Genomic DNA, 17,460 nt, shown 5'->3' on the forward strand with positions numbered 1-17,460 from the left:
TTTTGTATTTTTAGTAGAGACAGGGTTTCACCATATTGGTCAGGCTGGTCTTGAACTCCCGACTTCAGGTGATCCACCCGTCTTGGCCTCCCAAAGTGCTGGGATTACAGGCGTGAGCCACCATGCCCGGTCTTCATTCATCTTCAACTTTGCCTTCATTTGTTATAGAAATGACTTTATATAAACACTAACTATCACAATTTTTTTCATTTGCTCTCTTACAGTCTTTCTTCATAGGTATAAATGTTTACAAGTTATAATTGTAACATATATACAAGTTAGGTTTATTTCTCCATGTAACGCTATGTGATAAGCACTTTCCCACATTGCTATCTAGTTTTCATCTTTGCCTCTTTTAATAATTGCACTTCATTGACTGGTTGCCTCATGGTTTCCTTAAACATTTCCCCACTGTGGCCCTTGTAGGTAATACTTAAAATTTAGGTTAAAAATAACAGTACAACAAAGATTTTAATGCACAGAATCTTTCCCTCATTTTGGATGATTCTTTAACCTAAATTCCTAGGTGTGTAATTAGTGGGAGAAAGGATACAAATATCATAAAAGAAATGTAGCCAATAAACATTTTTACTTTTCCTGAATTGGCCCTTAGGCAGAAAATGGTTGCTCCCCGCTGAGGTAGATGGTTGGACTGAGGTGCTCTAAGATCCCTTTTTATGCAGAAGATCTCATGATTCTAAAATGATGATGCTAAAAGCCTATTAATTCTCTTTTTTTTTTCTTTTGAGACAGGGTCTGGCTCTATTGCCCAGGCTGGAATGCAATGGTGTGATCTCAGCTCACTGCAACCTCTGCCTCCCAGGCTCCAACCATCCTCCCACCTCCGCCTCCCAAGTAGCTGGGACTACAGGCGCAAGTTACCATGCCTGGCTAATTTTTTGAATTTTTTGGTAGAGACAGGGTTTCACCATGTTGCCCAGGCTAGTCTTGAAGTCCTGGGCTCAAGCAATCCTCCCACCTCGGCCTCCCAAAGTGCTGGGATTACAGGTGTGAGCCACCGTGCTGGGGCAAGCCTACTAATTCGTATTTCAAGAAGCAAGTGCTAGCGTGTTGTATGGTTACGTGTACCGCTGATCAACTCATGGCATAGTAGTGCCAGACTGGGACAAACAATGCCGAGGAAAGAGAAAACCCTGGTCAGGCTGGTGGTGTTCACCCCATCACCCCCACCACCCCAAAAGACAGACAGATGGACGGGCAAACATTTTCTCTCCCTCTTACATATTGAGTTGCCCCAAACATCACTACTCTAATTATGAACAGATGCATGCAGATTCCTTAAAATTGGCAGGTCCCACCTCCTGGCAGTGAACCCACACACAGAACTATTAGACTGGGAAGGAAGACAATAGGTTGGGATTGAGGGGGAATGGTAGGAGAAGGAAGGGGGAGCAGGTCTGGCTTCAGCCCTGGCCAGTGATATGAGCCCATCTCCTGCTGTGTTCAACTGGAAACAGGGAAATGGTTGTGCTGATGTATCCATTCTCAAACTCCCCAGAGAAGGTGGATAATAAATAAGTGACAATAACAGATTGCACACTGTCAGCGCGGGCACTTCTTTGCCCCCAGAGAATTGATTTTTAATAACAGCGCAGATGACATGTGGCGGGAGTTGTCGCTGACACCGGTGTTTTGTGGGCCTCAATAAATCACATCAGCCTGGAGGCTCTGAAATGGACTAGCTTGTTGGGTGCTGTTTCTGGATTGCTACTCAGCCCTGGAATGGCTCCCGGGTCCCAGGAGGCTGGATTCTGCAACCTACTGACTGCTAGACCTTGGCCAGTTACTTCACCAATCTGGGCCTCAGTTTCTCCATGTTTAAAATAGGCAGAACTGTCTTGGTCTCACAGCAGTGTTGCAAAAGGTTAGACGAAGAAAACTGTCCCATAAAATATGTTGATCACTATTACAGTAATAATGATCTAGAAAGTCAGGAAGTTGATAGGTTTGGGGGCGGAGTATCTGGCATCTCTGTTTTCATGAATAGCATTCAAGGGTGATATTCAAAGGACCAAAGGAATTCAAAGGAATGTGCTAATAAAATAGAAGCAAGATGGGAAGGCACAAAAATCAGGTGTTAATCAGGCCCAGGGTTGGGGGTGGTGGTGGGGTGCCTTCCTGCCCTAGCAAGCTGTGATATAAGAATAATAACAAGTGAATATTTGTTAAGCATTTACAGTGCCAGAGCTGTGCTAAGTATTTCATATACAGTATCTCATTTAATCCTCATAAGACCCTGTGAGGCAATTACCATAATTATCTGATTTTATGGATGAGAAGACACTCAGCTACCCATGTGTAGGACAGGGCCAGGCAGGCGAGGAGAGTGGGCCGGCTGTGGAGGCTGCAGCCTGCACAACTCTGTTTAAAGGGGCAGGGCTGCTCAGCCATGCAGGAATGCAGAGGCAGGGCCCTGGTATGGCCAGGTCTCTCAATTTTCCAAAAGAATATAGAGAGTGGGACTTGTGGAAGAAATCTCCTGATATTTAAATGTTGACAGCTTATTAAGCTTTGCGTTCTTAAAAAGACACTCTATGAGCCAACCCCACAATTGCTAACTAATAGCTGTCTGTGAGCTGGACGGGGCCCCTGGGTTTCCAGCTTGTGATCTCTGGGGTAGGAGCTGTTTCCATGCAGAGGTTCACTGTGCTGCATTGCCCCTCTGAGGAAACAACTGTCAACAGAATGATCATCGAAACGTGGCTATGGCCACACACTATGCTCAATACTAGAGGGTAGAATACAATTGCATATCCTAATCCTCACAAGGGAGGTGCTATTGATCCCATTTTACACATACAGAAGCAGAAAGGTGAAGGGGCTCAGTGATTTGCTCAGGGTTCCACAGTGGTAGTGGGCTGGACCCTGGGAATGGCAGACTCTCAAAGGTAGCTCTCTCTACTCCACTGAGCAAATAAGGGTGCTGGGTAGGAAGGTGTGTTTGGGGGTGGAGTGGGCTTTGGGCAAAGGAGAGTGGGGAAGGGGAGTGCTTAGTCTGCTTCCTGCTGTCACTCAGCAATGTGTAAGTCAAAATCAGCACATTGGGGTACTCACAGCACTCGCAGGGACCGCAGCCCGTTGAAGGCGTGGACGGGGATGCACCTCAGCCGGTTGTAGCTCAGGATCCTGTGGAAAAGGAGGCACGTGCCCTGTTGTGTCTTTCTATTCTCTACCATGCATAGGTGCACTGTTCACGTTGTGAAACAAAGCAAATGGTTTATCTTTTCAATGTTGATATATTGACAGAACATCCCCTAAAGGGACAAGAAACCTCTTCACCAATCCAGGAAGCGCACTGGCTTTATTTCCTCAGTTTACTCAAGTTCTGTGGCAGGCTGGCTTTCTAACCAGCTTGTTCATCACCTCTCTCTCCTGTCCAATGATGAGTACTCACAATGTGTAAAGCTAATGGGAAATAAATGGGTGTGAGCAAAATATAATTGTGTAGGAAAACCATTTCCGGGAAAGAAAATTCACAAACCACAAAAGGTATTCCTAAGACAGCCTTCTTCAGAAGCGACGAGGTTCTAGTTCCTCTCTAACTGCCTGGACAGTGGAGGGCTTCCTACTTTATCTTCCTTCTGATGATTAAGGTGTATCTTATGCTAGGGCAGCCATAGGCCTGAGGGTCATTAGGGCAGAGAAACTAGTCCTGCTGGGAGGGAGGGAAAGAGTAACCATCTACTGCTAGGCCCAAGGGCATGGTAAACACAGCATCTCAGCGTACTCACAGAGTGGAGAGGTGAGACATGTTACTGAAGGTGTAATTGGTCAGCATGCTGATGCTGTTGTTGCTCAGGTCACTAGGAAAAGTAAAACAGAGGGGTCATGCTTTTGTCTTAGTTGCATCTGTAGGAGGCCATTCCCAAGTATCACACATACCTGCCATCCACCCACTCATCCACCCATCCACCCACCTATTCATTAATTCACTCACTCATCTATCCATCCTGCTGCTGGCCTATTTATCTACTCTCCTGCTCACCCATCCGCTTTCCCATCCATCCATCCATCCATCCATCCATCCATCCATCCATCCATCCATCCATACATCTACCCACCCACCCACTCACCCATCTACCCCTCACATATTTATCATATTTATCCCATGCAGTCACCTGCCTGCCTGCCCATCCATCCATCCCACCCTCCCTTCCTCCCTCCCACCATCCATCCACCCACTTATCCACCCACTCATCCACCCACTCATTCATCCAAATGGTCATTTTCAATTCAAACACTTATTCAATCATTCAAGCAATTGTCGTTCATTTATCCATCTATTCACTTATGCAGCTAGTCAATCATTCAGTTACATGACTATTCATCCATTTCACTGTACCAACAAAATATGATGCATATAATAACAATCTCTCCTTGTTTTAGTACTTTTTTCCCCTGATTAATTCTTTTCACTGTTCCTCTATCCCCCTTCCTTTCTGGCATTCATTTACTCCATCTTATCAGGTTCTCTCTTAGGAGGACTGAGGTTGGTGGGGGTGCAGTCCTCTGCCAGTTGCAACCTCGAGCTTCCCTGCGGGGATAAACATCCAGAGCTGTGGCAATGTTAGCTGCACATTAGAATCACCTGGGGAGCTTTTAAATCCTCTGATGCCTGAGTTCCATGCCCAGGTATTCTGATTTAATTGGTCTAGCATGGGCTTGAGCATCAGTAGCTGAAAAAAAATCTGCTCAGGTGATTCCTCTAATCAGCTGATGGTGAGGACCATTGCTTTAGAGCAGTGATTCTTAACTGGGGGCACTTGTGCTCCCTCAGTGACATTTGGCAATGTCTGAAGACATTTCTGGTTGTCAATACTGGGGGAAGTATTACTGGCATCTAGTGGGTAGAGGCCACAGATGTTGTTAAACATCCTATAATGTCTATGACAGCCTCCCAACAACGAATAATTAACCCCAATGTCCATAGTTCCGAAGTTGAGAAATCCTTATCTAGAGGCTGGTTTCAGGAGTTTATAGGAATCCATCCCACAGAGAGATGGTGTTCTTTCACCTTTTCAGAGAAGGTCTCCTACTTTCCCAAGGGTAATGCTCTTTCATTCTGCAAGATCTCCCAGTTTCCCTTTGTAGACTGGCTTCTGGTCCTAAGCAGACAGGCATCTTTCAATTACCACTTGCATCAGCCTGCAGCTCTGTTCTCTCTTACCATCCACTTCAGTTTCCTGAGCGACCCCAGCAGGGAAAAATAAACATCCCACCCAATACTGGGCTCCTTACATAAGCGTCAGGTGTCGGAGGGTGGACAGCTCTCTGGGCACGGCTGTTAGGTGGTTTCCTTCCAGGTACCTGAAAGAGGTGTGGAGAGACAACACCTGAGAAAGAGACACTGTACAAATTCTCACCTTTTCAGAGAAGCCTCCCTGACTTTCCAGGCTGGATTAGGTCCCTCTTTTACTCTTAGAGCCTCCCTCCCCAACTTCAAAGCATTACTATATTTGTCATTTAATATTTATTTGATTATCCAATGAATGACATTTTTTCTCCACTGGACTTACACATTTCATGTTGGCAGGATTCTTGTCTAAAATTGCCCACCGTTGGACCCCCCCGTGGCTGTTTACAGAGCTGATACATAGTAGGTATTCAATAAATATTTGTTTAATAAATAAAGCACTCATTTTATACTCAGCCCTCAAAATATCCTTATGTAGCAGGAAGTCACAGTTGAAGAAAAGTTCAGAGATGTTAAAACACTTGCCCAAGGTCATGCAGCAAGCAAGTGGTTGAGTTAGGACTTGAACCCCGCTCTGACTGTAGTCTTACCACAATTCCACACTTAGCTTCTGGAAGCTGCTGGGAGAACTGAGCCAGGCATGATTAAGAACCCTAATTCAATGTTGACTATCTCTGATGTACCTTTGGAAACTGAGGAAATGGGGGGCTATCTCTGTTGCTGGAGCACCGTACTACAGTTCCCAGCAGAAGGACCACATGGCAGGAGGGGACAGGGGTTCAGAGTGAGGTTGCACCCAACAGATGGGGACTCCTTCTGGACAGGCAAAGGCTGAGCTTAGATCTGCCTGGACTTCAGCATCCTACACTGACCTGCTCACCTAGGATGAGGCCGCCTCCTTAGAGACTCAAGTGTGGCTTAAGACAAGAATGTCTCATTGTAATTATGTAATCATGAATTACAAAGGTTATTCCTACCTATAAATAAAAGTTAATGCTATCCTTAAGTGGGGACAGGCCACCCTTGCTGTAAACCCCTTTCTCCAGGCTTTCTGTTGCTCTCAGGACAAAGCTGAAGAACATTTAAGATGGCTTACAAGAACTGCTTTGATCTCCTTGGTGATCTAAAGCTCCCATAAGCATCCTCTCCTATAAGAGTCAACACATAGCCACGGCTGTCCATTTGTCAAGTGTCTGCCTTAAGCTCCATGAGGCTAGACCTAGATCTATCTCTTGCCAGCCTGGTGCTTCTCAAACTTCAACATACATGCAAATCACCTGGATTTTGCTAGACCACAGATTCTGACCCTAGGTCTGGGGTAAGGTTGGAGAATCTGCATTTCTAATGAGCTCCTGGGTGATGGTGGTGACTGCTGGTCTGCAGACCACATTTTGAGTAATAAGGTGCTAGCACACTACCTGGTGTCCAGTAGACCTACCACAAAATGACTAAATGGGATAGAAATGGGTTAAAACAGAATATGGGTCAAGGTGTCAATGACTGAACCAGCCTTAGCTTTAAGGCCGCATTGGAACGTACATTATCTTTAATTGTTTAATTAAGACCAAGTAACTTTCCTCCTATGGCTGGCCCCTGGGGACTCTCATGGCACAGGGTGCTGGACTGGACCTAATAAGGTCTTAGGTGGCCATGGCATATTGGACTGATGTCCTTTTGCTTTGATCCTCGACTGTGTACACATTATGGGCCAAGAGCTATGCTAGATCCTGGGAGAAATACAAAGATGAACCAGATTCCATTTCTGTCTCAGGGAGCCTAAAATTCAGTTATGCACATGCTTAGATTGTGCCCTCACACAGAAAAGCCAAGAGAAATGCATTCATTCACGCATGCGTTCATTCAAGCCCAAGTATTTATTGAATGATTATGATGTACCAAGTATTGTATATACTGGTGAATAAGAGCCATAATGCCTGCTTTCAGGCAATTAAAAATCAAATATAGGTGGAGAGGGAGGCAGGGAGGGAGAGGGAGGCAGGGAGGCAGAGGGAGGCAGGGAGGCAGAGGGAGGCAGGGAGGGAGAGGGAGGCAGGGAGGCGGAGGGAGAGGGAGGGAGGGAGGCAGGGAGGGAGGGAGAGGGAGGGAGGGAGAGGGAGGGAGGCAGGGAGGGAGGGAGAGGGAGGCAGGGAGGGAGGGAGGGAGAGGGAGGCAGGGAGGGAGGGAGGGAGAGGGAGGCAGGGAGGGAGGGAGGGAGAGGGAGGCAGGGAGGGAGGGAGGGAGAGGGAGGCAGGGAGGGAGGGAGGGAGGGAGAGGGAGGCAGGGAGGGAGGGAGGGAGAGGGAGGCAGGGAGGGAGGGAGGGAGAGGGAGTCAGGGAGGGAGGGAGGCAGGGAGGGAGGGTGGGAGGGAGGCAGGCACCAAGGGAGGGTGGGAGGGAGGCAGGCACCGAGGGAGGGTGGGAGGGAGGGAGAGGGAGGCAGGGAGGGAGGGAGGGAGAGGGAGGCAGGGAGGGAGGGTGGAAGGGAGGGAGATGGAGGGAGGGAGGGAGGGAGAGAGGGAGAGGGAGAGAGGGAGGGGGGAGGGAGGAAAGGAGAGGGAGGGAGGGAGGGAGAGGGAGGGAGGGGGGAGGGAGGGAGAGGGAGGGAGGGAGAGGGAGGCAGGGAGGGAGGGAGAGGGAGGCAGGGAGGGAGAGGGAGGCAGGGAGGGAGGGAGAGGGAGGTAGGGAGGGAGAGGGAGGCAGGGAGGGAGAGGGAGGCAGGGAGGGAGAGGGAGGCAGGGAGGGAGGGAGGGAGAGGGAGGCAGGGAGGGAGAGGGAGGCAGGGAGAGAGGGAGGGAGGGAGAGAAGGAGGGAGGGAGAGAGGGAGGGAGGGAGAGAAGGAGAGAGGGAGGGAGAGAAGGAGGGAGGGAGAGGGAGGGAGGGAGGCAGGGAGAGAGACAGTACATGCAGGAGAGCAAGCAGGCAGATGTATAAAGAAATATAAATTATGAATTGCAATCTGTGCTTTCTTGGGAAGGAGCAAGGAAACACCAAGGGGCTTACTGCAGAAAGATGCAGTTGAAGAGCCAGGTGTGGTGGCTCATGCCTGTAATCCCAATACTTTGGGAAGCCGAGGCATGTGGATCATTTGAGGTCAGGAGTTTGATACCAGCCTGGCCAACATGGTGAAACCCCCCTCCTAAAAATACAAACAAAACAAAACAAAACAAAAATAAAAACAAAAATACAAAAAATACAGCTGGATGTGGAGGCACATGCCTGTAATCCCAGCTACTCAGGAGGCTGAGGCAGGAGAATCGCTTAAATCCAGGAGGCAGAGGTTGCAGTGAGCCAAGATTGCACTACTACACTCCAGCCTGGTCGACAAAGCAAGACTGTGTCTCAAAAAAAAAAAAAAAAGAAAAGAAATATGCTGGCTGGGCACGGTGGCTCACTCTTGTAATCCCAGCACTTTGGAGGGCTGAGGCAAGTGGATCACTTGAGGCCAGGAGTTTGAGAGCAGCCTGGCCAACATGGCAAATCCCTGTCTCTACTAAAAATACAAAAATTAACTAGGTGTGGTGGTGCGTGCCTGTAGTTCCAGCTACTAGGGAGGCTGAGGCAGGAGAGTCATTTGAACCCAGAAGGCCAAGGTTGCAGTGAGCCGAGATGGTGCCACTGCACTTTAGCCTGGGCAACACAGTGAGACTCTGTCTCAAAAAAAAAAAAAAAAAAGAAAAAAAAAGGAAGATGCACAGCTGAGGAGGACATATTTTCAGATGAGGATTGGTAGGTGAAAAGGGTGAAGACTTGGAAAGAGCAGGGGAGGTGGAAGAGTCTGGCAAGAATGCAGCCTGTGGACAGTCCAGAGCTTGAGTTCCAAGGCAGAGGAGGCAGGCTGAGGGGCTGAAGTCTCATGGGCCTGGAGAGGACAGTGGGAGACAGGGTAGATCACGCTGAGGCCTTGGAGGTTATTTTATTCAAAGCACAATGAGAGGCCATGACTGCAGACAAGGGCAGAGGCTGGTGTTGCAGAGCTTCCTCAGGCCTCTCATCTGTACTCACCCTCTGCCCTCCCTGCGTGAAAGGCTGTGGGGTATTTGCATTCTGAGTGAATGCTTGCCCTACTCCCCAAACAGGGGCAGGGGCTCAGCTGGTGGTGGGAATGAGCAGACACTGGGAGGGGGTACTTGTCCAGCTTATTCCTTTGGGCAGGGAGGCTCTGCTCTGTGCAGGCTGAAGAAGGGGAGGACAAACTGTTGGGCCATCATTCACACACCTGCAGGAAGTGTTCTGTGGACAGTGTGGCTATGGGGAGCTTGGAGGCAGGAGCTGGAGGAATGAGCAGGACAGGCAGAGAAGCGCTGGTCCAGGGAGCATCTCTTCTCCAGGGAGATCCGAGGGAGTTGCTAGGAAGGGGTTTGACCTGAGATTGACAGTGGCTTCCCACCTTCTATACTGCTCATTCTATGCTGCCAGTACTGGGGCCCAAAGACTGGCTCAGTTTGCATGTAAATCTCCAGCTAAACTTCACCACCACCTCAACTAATAATGGTACCCTAAGTCGCTGAGGATGTGATTATAGAGACCACTGATCCTATGCCCTGCCGAGGAATTCATACAAAGATCACACTACTACAGGCACTCAAAATCAAAGCCAAAGTATCTTAATCAACAACATATATATATATATATATATATATATCCTCAGAGAAAATTCTCCCCTACAAAAGCAATTTCAAACAATTAGAACAAGTGACTGCTACACCAGATGTTCAGAAATCCAAGGAATGACACAGGAAACATGAAACAGCAGGGAAATATGATGCTACCAAAGGACCACAATTGTCCAGCAACAGATCCCAATCAAAAAGAATTCCTTGAAACGCCAGGTAGAGAATTGAAAATGTTATTCTTAAAGAAGCTCAATGAGATGCAAGAGAAATCTGAAAACCAACACAAATAAATTAAAAAATCAATGTAGGCTATAAATAAGAAATTTCCAAGGACACAGACATCTTAAAAAAAATAAAAAAGGCAAAGCCCAGGTGCAGTGGCTCAGGCCTGTAATTCTAGCAGTCTGGGAGGCCGGTGGGAGGACTGCTTGAGCCCAGGAATTTGAGACCAGCCTGCGCAACATAGTGAGACCCTGTATTTACAAAAAATAAAAAGTCAGCTGAGCAAGGTAGCATGTGCCTGTGGTCCCAGCTACTAGGGAGGCTGAGGTGGGAGGATTGCATGAGCCTGGAAGGTCAAGGCTGCAGTGAGCTGTGATCACACCACTGCACTTCAGCTTGAGTGACAGAGTTAGACTCTGTCTCAAAAAAAACCAAAGAAACAAAAAAAAAAGCCAATTCAGAAATTCTGAAACTAAAAAATTAATTGAAGGAAATACAAAATACATTAGAAAATTTCAATAATAGACTAGAACAAGCAGAAGAAAGAATCTCAGAACTTGAAGACAGGTCTTTTAAAATAGTCCAGTCAGACAAAAATAAGGAAAAAAGAATAAAAAGAATGAACAAAGGCTTTGAGATATGTGAGAGTACATAAAGTGACCAAACTTATGAATTGTTGATATTACCAAGGGGGAAAAGAGATCAAAAAGTTTAGAAAACATATTTGAGAAAGTAATTGATGAAAATTTCCCAAGTCTGTCAAGAGAGTTAGATGTCCGTTTACAGGAGGCCCAGAAATCTTCAGGCAAATACATTGCAAAAAGGATATCACTATAGCATATTATATTCAGAATGTTTAATATAAAAGTGAAATAAAGGATTTTAAAATTAGCAAGAGAAAAGCATGGAGTCATATACAAAGGAAACCCCTCAGACTAACAGAAGACTTTTCACAGAAACCTTACAGGTTAGAAATGTGATGGCATTTTCAAAGTGCTGAAAGAAAAAAAAAATGTCAGCCCAGAATTTTGTATTCTGCCAAAATAAGTTTTATAAATTAAGGATAAAGTCCTTCCCTGACAAGCAAATACTAAGGGAATTTGCCACCACCAGAGCAACCCTATAGGAAATGTTCAATGAGGTCTTAAATGTGAAAATGAAAGGTTGATATTCACTATCACAAAAAATCATGAAAATATAAAACTCACAGTTCATATAAAACAATTATACAAAGGAAGAAGAGAAAGGAATCAAATGGCAACACCACAGAATTTCACCAAACCACAAAGACAGAAAAAGAAAGAAACAAGGAATTTATAAAACAACTTGAAAACAATCAACAATATGACAGGAACAAAGCCTCACATATCAATACTAACCCTGAATATAAATGGATTAAATGCTTCATCTAAAAGATACAGATTGTCAGAATGGATAAAGAAACATGATCCAACTATATCCTGCCTACAAGAAACTTATCCTTCCCATAAAGACGCAAATAGACTGAAAGTAAAGGGGTTGAAAAAGATATTCCATACAAACAGAAACCAAAAGTGAGCAGGAGTAGCTACACTTATATCAGATAAAAAAGACATATCACAAAAAACAGTAAAAAAAAGACAAAAAAGGTCATTAGATAATGACAAAGGGAACAATTCAGCAAGAGGATGTAATAATCCTAAATACATACACAACCAACATTGGAGAACTCAAATAACACAAACAAATAATACTGGACCTAATGAAAGAAACAGACGACAATATAATAATAGTAGGGTCTTGGTAACACCCTACTGACAGCACTAGACAGATCATTGAGACAGAAAATTAACAAAGAAACACTGGACTTAAATTGGACTTTAGGCCAAATGGACTTAATAGACATTTACAGAAATTCTACCCAACAATGACAGAATATACATTGTTTTCACCAGCACATGGAACATTCTCCAAGACAGACCACAAGTTAGCCCACAAAACAAGTCTTAACACATTAAAAAACCTGAAATTATATCAAGTATTTTCTCAGATCACGGTAACTTAAGGCTAGAAATCAATACCAAGACAAACTTTTGAAACTATCCAAATACATGGAAATTAAACAGCGTGCTCTTGAACAACCACTGGGTCAACAAAGAAATTAAAATTAAAATTAAAAAAAATCCAAATGAATGAAAATGAAAAAACAACATACCCAAACCTATGGGATACAGCAAAAGCAGTGCTAAGAGGGAAGTTAATAGCATTGAATACCTACATCACAAAGGCAGAAAGATCACAAATTAACCACCTAACATCACACCCCAAGAAACTAGAAAAAGAAGAACAAAACAAACCCAAAGTTAGCAGAAGAAGAGAAATAACAAAGATCATGGTGAGACTAAGGATTCTAGTATGAACAACAAAACAGAAAATAAATAACAAAAATCAGAGCAGAACTAAATGAAATGGAGACCAAAAGAACAATACAAAAGATTAACAAAAGAAAAAGTTGGTTCTTCAAAAAGATAAACAAAATTGATAAATCACTAGCTAAACTAACCAAGAAAAGAAGAGGGAAGATCCAAATAAATACAATCAGAACTGAAAAAGGAGACATTACAAATGATATTTCAGAAATACAAAAGATCATCAGACTATTATGAACAACTATACAATCACAGACTAGAAAATCTAGAGCAAATGGATAAATTCCCGGAAGCATGCAACCTCCTGAAATTGAACCAGGAATAAGTAGAACTTTTGAACAGTAGACCCCTAATAAGTAGAGAGACTGAATCAGTAATACAAAATATCCCCCCCTAAACTGCCACCAAAAAGCCCAGGACCATAAATCCAAAGATGAATTCATAGCTGAATTCTAACAAGCACACAAAAAACTAGTATTAATCCTCCTGAAACTATTTTAAAAAATTGAGAAGGAAGTAATTCTCCCTTACTCATTCTATGAGGTCAGTATCACCCTAATACTAAAACCAGACAAGGACACAATGAAAAAAGAAAACTACAGGCTAACATCCTGAATGGTCAATAGACATAAAAATTCTCAAAAAAAATACTAGCAAATTGAATCCAAGAGCACATCAAAAAGATAATAGACCAGGATCAGGTGTGATTTATTCCAGGAATGAAAGGATGCTTCAATATATGCAAATCAATAAATGTGCATCACATAAACACAAATAAGGACAAAAACCATATGATCATCTTAATAGATGCAGAAAAAGCATTTGATAAAATTCAGCATCCCTTCATGATAAAATTTAGCAAACTAGGCATACAAGGAACATACCTCGAATAATAAAGGCTATATACAACAAACCCACAGCCAACATCATCCTTAATGGAGAAAAGTTGAAAGGATTCCCTCTAAGAATTGGAACAAGAGAAGAATACCCACTTTGACCACTCTTATTCAGTGTAGTATTGGAAGTCCTCACCAGAGCAATCAGCAAAGAGAAACAAAAGGCATCCAAATTGGAAAAGAGGAAGTCAAATATTTCTGCTGATGATACGATCTTATATCTAGAAAATAAACACTAAATACTTGACCAAAAAACTGTTAGACTTAATAAATGAATTCAGTAAAGTTTCAGGCTACAAAATTAATGTTTAGAAATCAGTAGCATTCCTAAACACCAATAACTATCTAGTCAAGGACCAAATCAAGAAGGCAATCCCACTTATAATAGCTAAGACAAGGACAAAAACAAAAACAAAAACAAAACCCTAGGAATATATTTCACCAAGGAGGTGAAAGATGTCTATCAGGAGAACTACAAAACACTGATGAAAGAAATTGTAGACAACACAAACAAATGGAAAAACATCCCATGCTCATGGATTTGAAGAACTAACGTTGTTAAAATGACCATACTGCCCAAAGCAATCTACAGATTCATTGCAATCCCTACCAAATGACCAATGTCATTTGGTACATTTTTCACAGAATTAGAAAAAAAATCCTAAAATTCATATTCATAATTCAAAGAGCCCAAATAGCCAAAGCAATCCTGAGCAAAAAGAACAAAGCTGGAGGCATCATATTACCTGACTTCAAATTATATTACAAGGCCATAGTAACCAAAACAGCACAGTACTGGTATAAAAATAGACACATAAATCAATGGTACAGAACAGAGAACCCAGAAATAAATCCACATTCCTACAACTAACTGATCTTCAACAAAGCCAAAAATATACACTGGGGAAATGACACCCTATTCAATAAATGGTGCTGGGAAAATTGGATAGCCATATGATGAAGAATGAAACTGGACTCATACTTTTCACCATATACAAAAATTAACTCACAATGAATTAAAGGCCCAAATGTAAAACATGCAAATATAAAAATCCTAGAAGAAAACCTAGGAAAAACTCTTTTGGACATTGGCCTAGGCAAAGGATTTATGACTAAGTCCTCAAAAGCAAATGTAGTAAAAACAAAAATATAAAAATGGGACTTAAACTAAAAAGCTTCTGCACAGCAAAAGAAACAACAGTAAACAGACAACCTGCAGGGTGGGAAAAATATTTTTAAACTATGCCTAAACAAAGGTTTAATATCCAGAATCTATAAGGAACTTGACAAGAAAAAAAAACCATTAAATAGCGGGCAAAGGATATGAATAAACATTTCTCAAAAGCAGACATACAATTGGTCAAACATATGAAAAATGCTCACCATCACTAATCATCAGAAAAATGCAAATCAGAACCACAATGAGATACCATCTCATATCAGCAGAATGACCATTATTAAAAAGTCTAAAAACAACAGATTTTTGGTGAGAATGTGGAGAAAAAGGAATGCTCATATGCTATCGGTGGGAATGTAAATTGGTACAACCTTTATGGAAAACAGTGTGGTGATTTCTCAAAGAACTAAAAATGGAACTACCATTTGATCCAGCAACACCACTACTGGGTAAACATCCAAAGAGAAATAAATAATTACATCCAAAAGACACCTGCACTTGTATGTCTATCACAGCACTATTCACGATAGCAAATATATGGAATCAACCTCAATGTCCATCAACAGAGGATTGGATAAAGAAAATGTGGTGTATATTCATGGACACAAGGAGGGGAACAACACACACCATGGCCTGTCGAGGGTTGGGAGGCAAGGGAAGGGAGAGCAGTAGGACAAATACCTAATGCATCTAGGGCTTAAAACCCAGATGATGGGTTGATAGGTGCAGCAAACCACCATGGCACATGTATACCTAACATAACAAACCTGCACATTCTGCACATCTATCCTGGAACTTAAAATAAAAAAAAAATAAAAAAAAAAGAAAATGTGGAATATCTATATACATGGAATACTACTCAGCCATAAATAAGAATGAAATCCTGTCTTTTGCAGCAATGTGGATGGAACTGGAGGCCATTATCCTCAGTGAAATGACTCAGAAACAGAAAGTCAAATACTATATGTTCTTGCTTATGAGTGGGAGCTTGACAATGGGTACACATGGACATACCAAGTAGAATAATGGACACTGGAGACTACAAAAGGTAGGAGGGTGGTGAGGGCTGAAAAACTACCTATTGGGCACAATGTTCAGTATTTGGGTGATGGGTACACTAAAAGCCCAGACTTTACCACAACACAATATATGCATATAAGAAACCTGTACTTGTACCTCCTAAATATATTGTTTAAAAAGTCAACTGATTGTAGATATTAATTGCATTTACAAAATACCTTCACAGCAACATCTAGACCAAGTATGTGACCAAACAACCGAGCACCACAGCCTACCCAGTTGAGACAGGAAATTAACTGTTAGAGCCCTGCCTCCTGTCTTTGGTTCATCTTTTATCAGACTTTCCCTTGACCTCTGGTTCCAACTCCACTGGCCTTAACCTTCCTAAAATGCCCCATCCCCTCTGGTGGGGGGCAGGTCTTTGTACACACTAGTGTCTCTCCTCCCTCCTTGCCAGGTTAACTCCTACAGATGCATGGATCTCAGCTCCAGCATTAGTTCTTCAATATCAGTTCCCACACCTACCAATGATATTACAGGTGTTCCATGTGCTGGTGATATTACAGAATGTTCCATGTGCTGGTGATATTACAGAATGTTCCGTGTGCTGGTGGAAAGAATGTGTATTCTGTAGTTGTTGGGTAGAATTTCTGTAAATGTCCATTAAGTCCTTTTGGCCTAAAGTTATATAAGACAGCCAAAGCACTGGCTGTCTTTTCATCACAGCATTTGACCCCCATGGTGACATCGTTCGTGTGATTCTGTGATTAATGTGGGCAGAATCACGTCTGCTTGGCTCACCACAGCATTCTCGCACTCTGCCTGGCAACAGTAGACGCTCAGGAAACGTCATCTGTGTGATGAAAACCCCTGAACTCCTCAGGGAGAGCTGCGTTTGGCATGATGGAGCCAAGCACAAGTTGCTTTCAGGGCAGAATGTCCCCGGCGACCTGGCAGCACAGCTCAGAAGACTCAGAATCAAAGCTTTCACATCAGAAATGCAGATGCAGTGGTGGGGAGAGCTCTCTTTGTAGCAAGCCCTTCATGAAAACTCTGAACTCCAAAGTTGTCTGTAGCCTACGGTCCAGGCTCCCAGAGGGACCCTTTCAGGAGACTGCCCTCTTGCCCCACCAGCCTTAGAACTGCCGGAGTGTTTCTGGCAGGTCACCCTTTGCATTTGGCCTGCATTTAAATGCTCTGTTTCAGCCCCAGTGCAAACACACAAGGACACATCTGCCTTGCATGAAACTCCACACAGATCTCTGTGAATGGGTGTTCCCCATTCCTGTTTGGAGCTTTGGGGTGCTGACTGATGCCCCACAAAGAACTCAGACCAGCTGATGTTAATGGAGAGGGAGGGAAGCCACCTTCCCAGAGACTCTGCTCCAGGCCAGAATTTCCACTGGAGTACTGGAGTGATGTGGGGGCAGCTCAGGGGTCAGGCAGCTGAGGCTCACGTCCTGGCTCTACTATCTAAGAGCTGTGTGACCCTGGGCAAAGTACTTAACCTCTTTGAGCTTACATTTAGTCACCTGTAAAACAAAGCTTATAATGATCACCACCTTGATGTGATTCTGAGGATTAAATTTGAGTCTCTGTGAACAGTTCTCAGAGCAGTACCTGGCACATTGGTGGCCAACACATTTTAAATATACATACACACACATACATATAGACAGATAGATACACACACACACACACACACACACACACATCTCCATCCAATAATACATGTAGCTTATTGAAAGATAATATTCCTCTTGCTGTTCATTCTCTTCTTCTTCCTTCAGGGTAGTATTTCTAAAATGAGAATTGGATCATGCCACTTAAAATTCTTCCTGGATTCCTGCATTTCTCTTGGAATCAGCTCTCCCTATACTTACAAGAACTTACATATCCCTTCTCAAGCT

At 43.6% G+C, this 17,460-nt stretch overlaps 1 protein-coding gene across 1 annotated transcript in view; it reads right to left on the reverse strand.

Moving 5' to 3' along the window:
- SLIT3 (slit guidance ligand 3) overlaps window positions 1-17,460 on the reverse strand; it is a 636,316-nt gene that overhangs the window by 53,104 nt on the left and 565,752 nt on the right. The window contains exons 21-23 of the mRNA XM_019028107.3: window positions 5,260-5,328; window positions 3,753-3,824; window positions 3,076-3,147 (exon numbers count right to left, since the gene is read on the reverse strand). Coding sequence (XP_018883652.3) covers window positions 3,076-3,147; window positions 3,753-3,824; window positions 5,260-5,328 — 213 coding nt within the window. The remainder of the gene's footprint in view (window positions 1-3,075; window positions 3,148-3,752; window positions 3,825-5,259; window positions 5,329-17,460) is intronic.

Source organism: Gorilla gorilla, chromosome 4 (assembly GCF_029281585.2).
Source record: "Gorilla gorilla gorilla isolate KB3781 chromosome 4, NHGRI_mGorGor1-v2.1_pri, whole genome shotgun sequence".
NCBI lineage: Eukaryota > Metazoa > Chordata > Mammalia > Primates > Hominidae > Gorilla > Gorilla gorilla.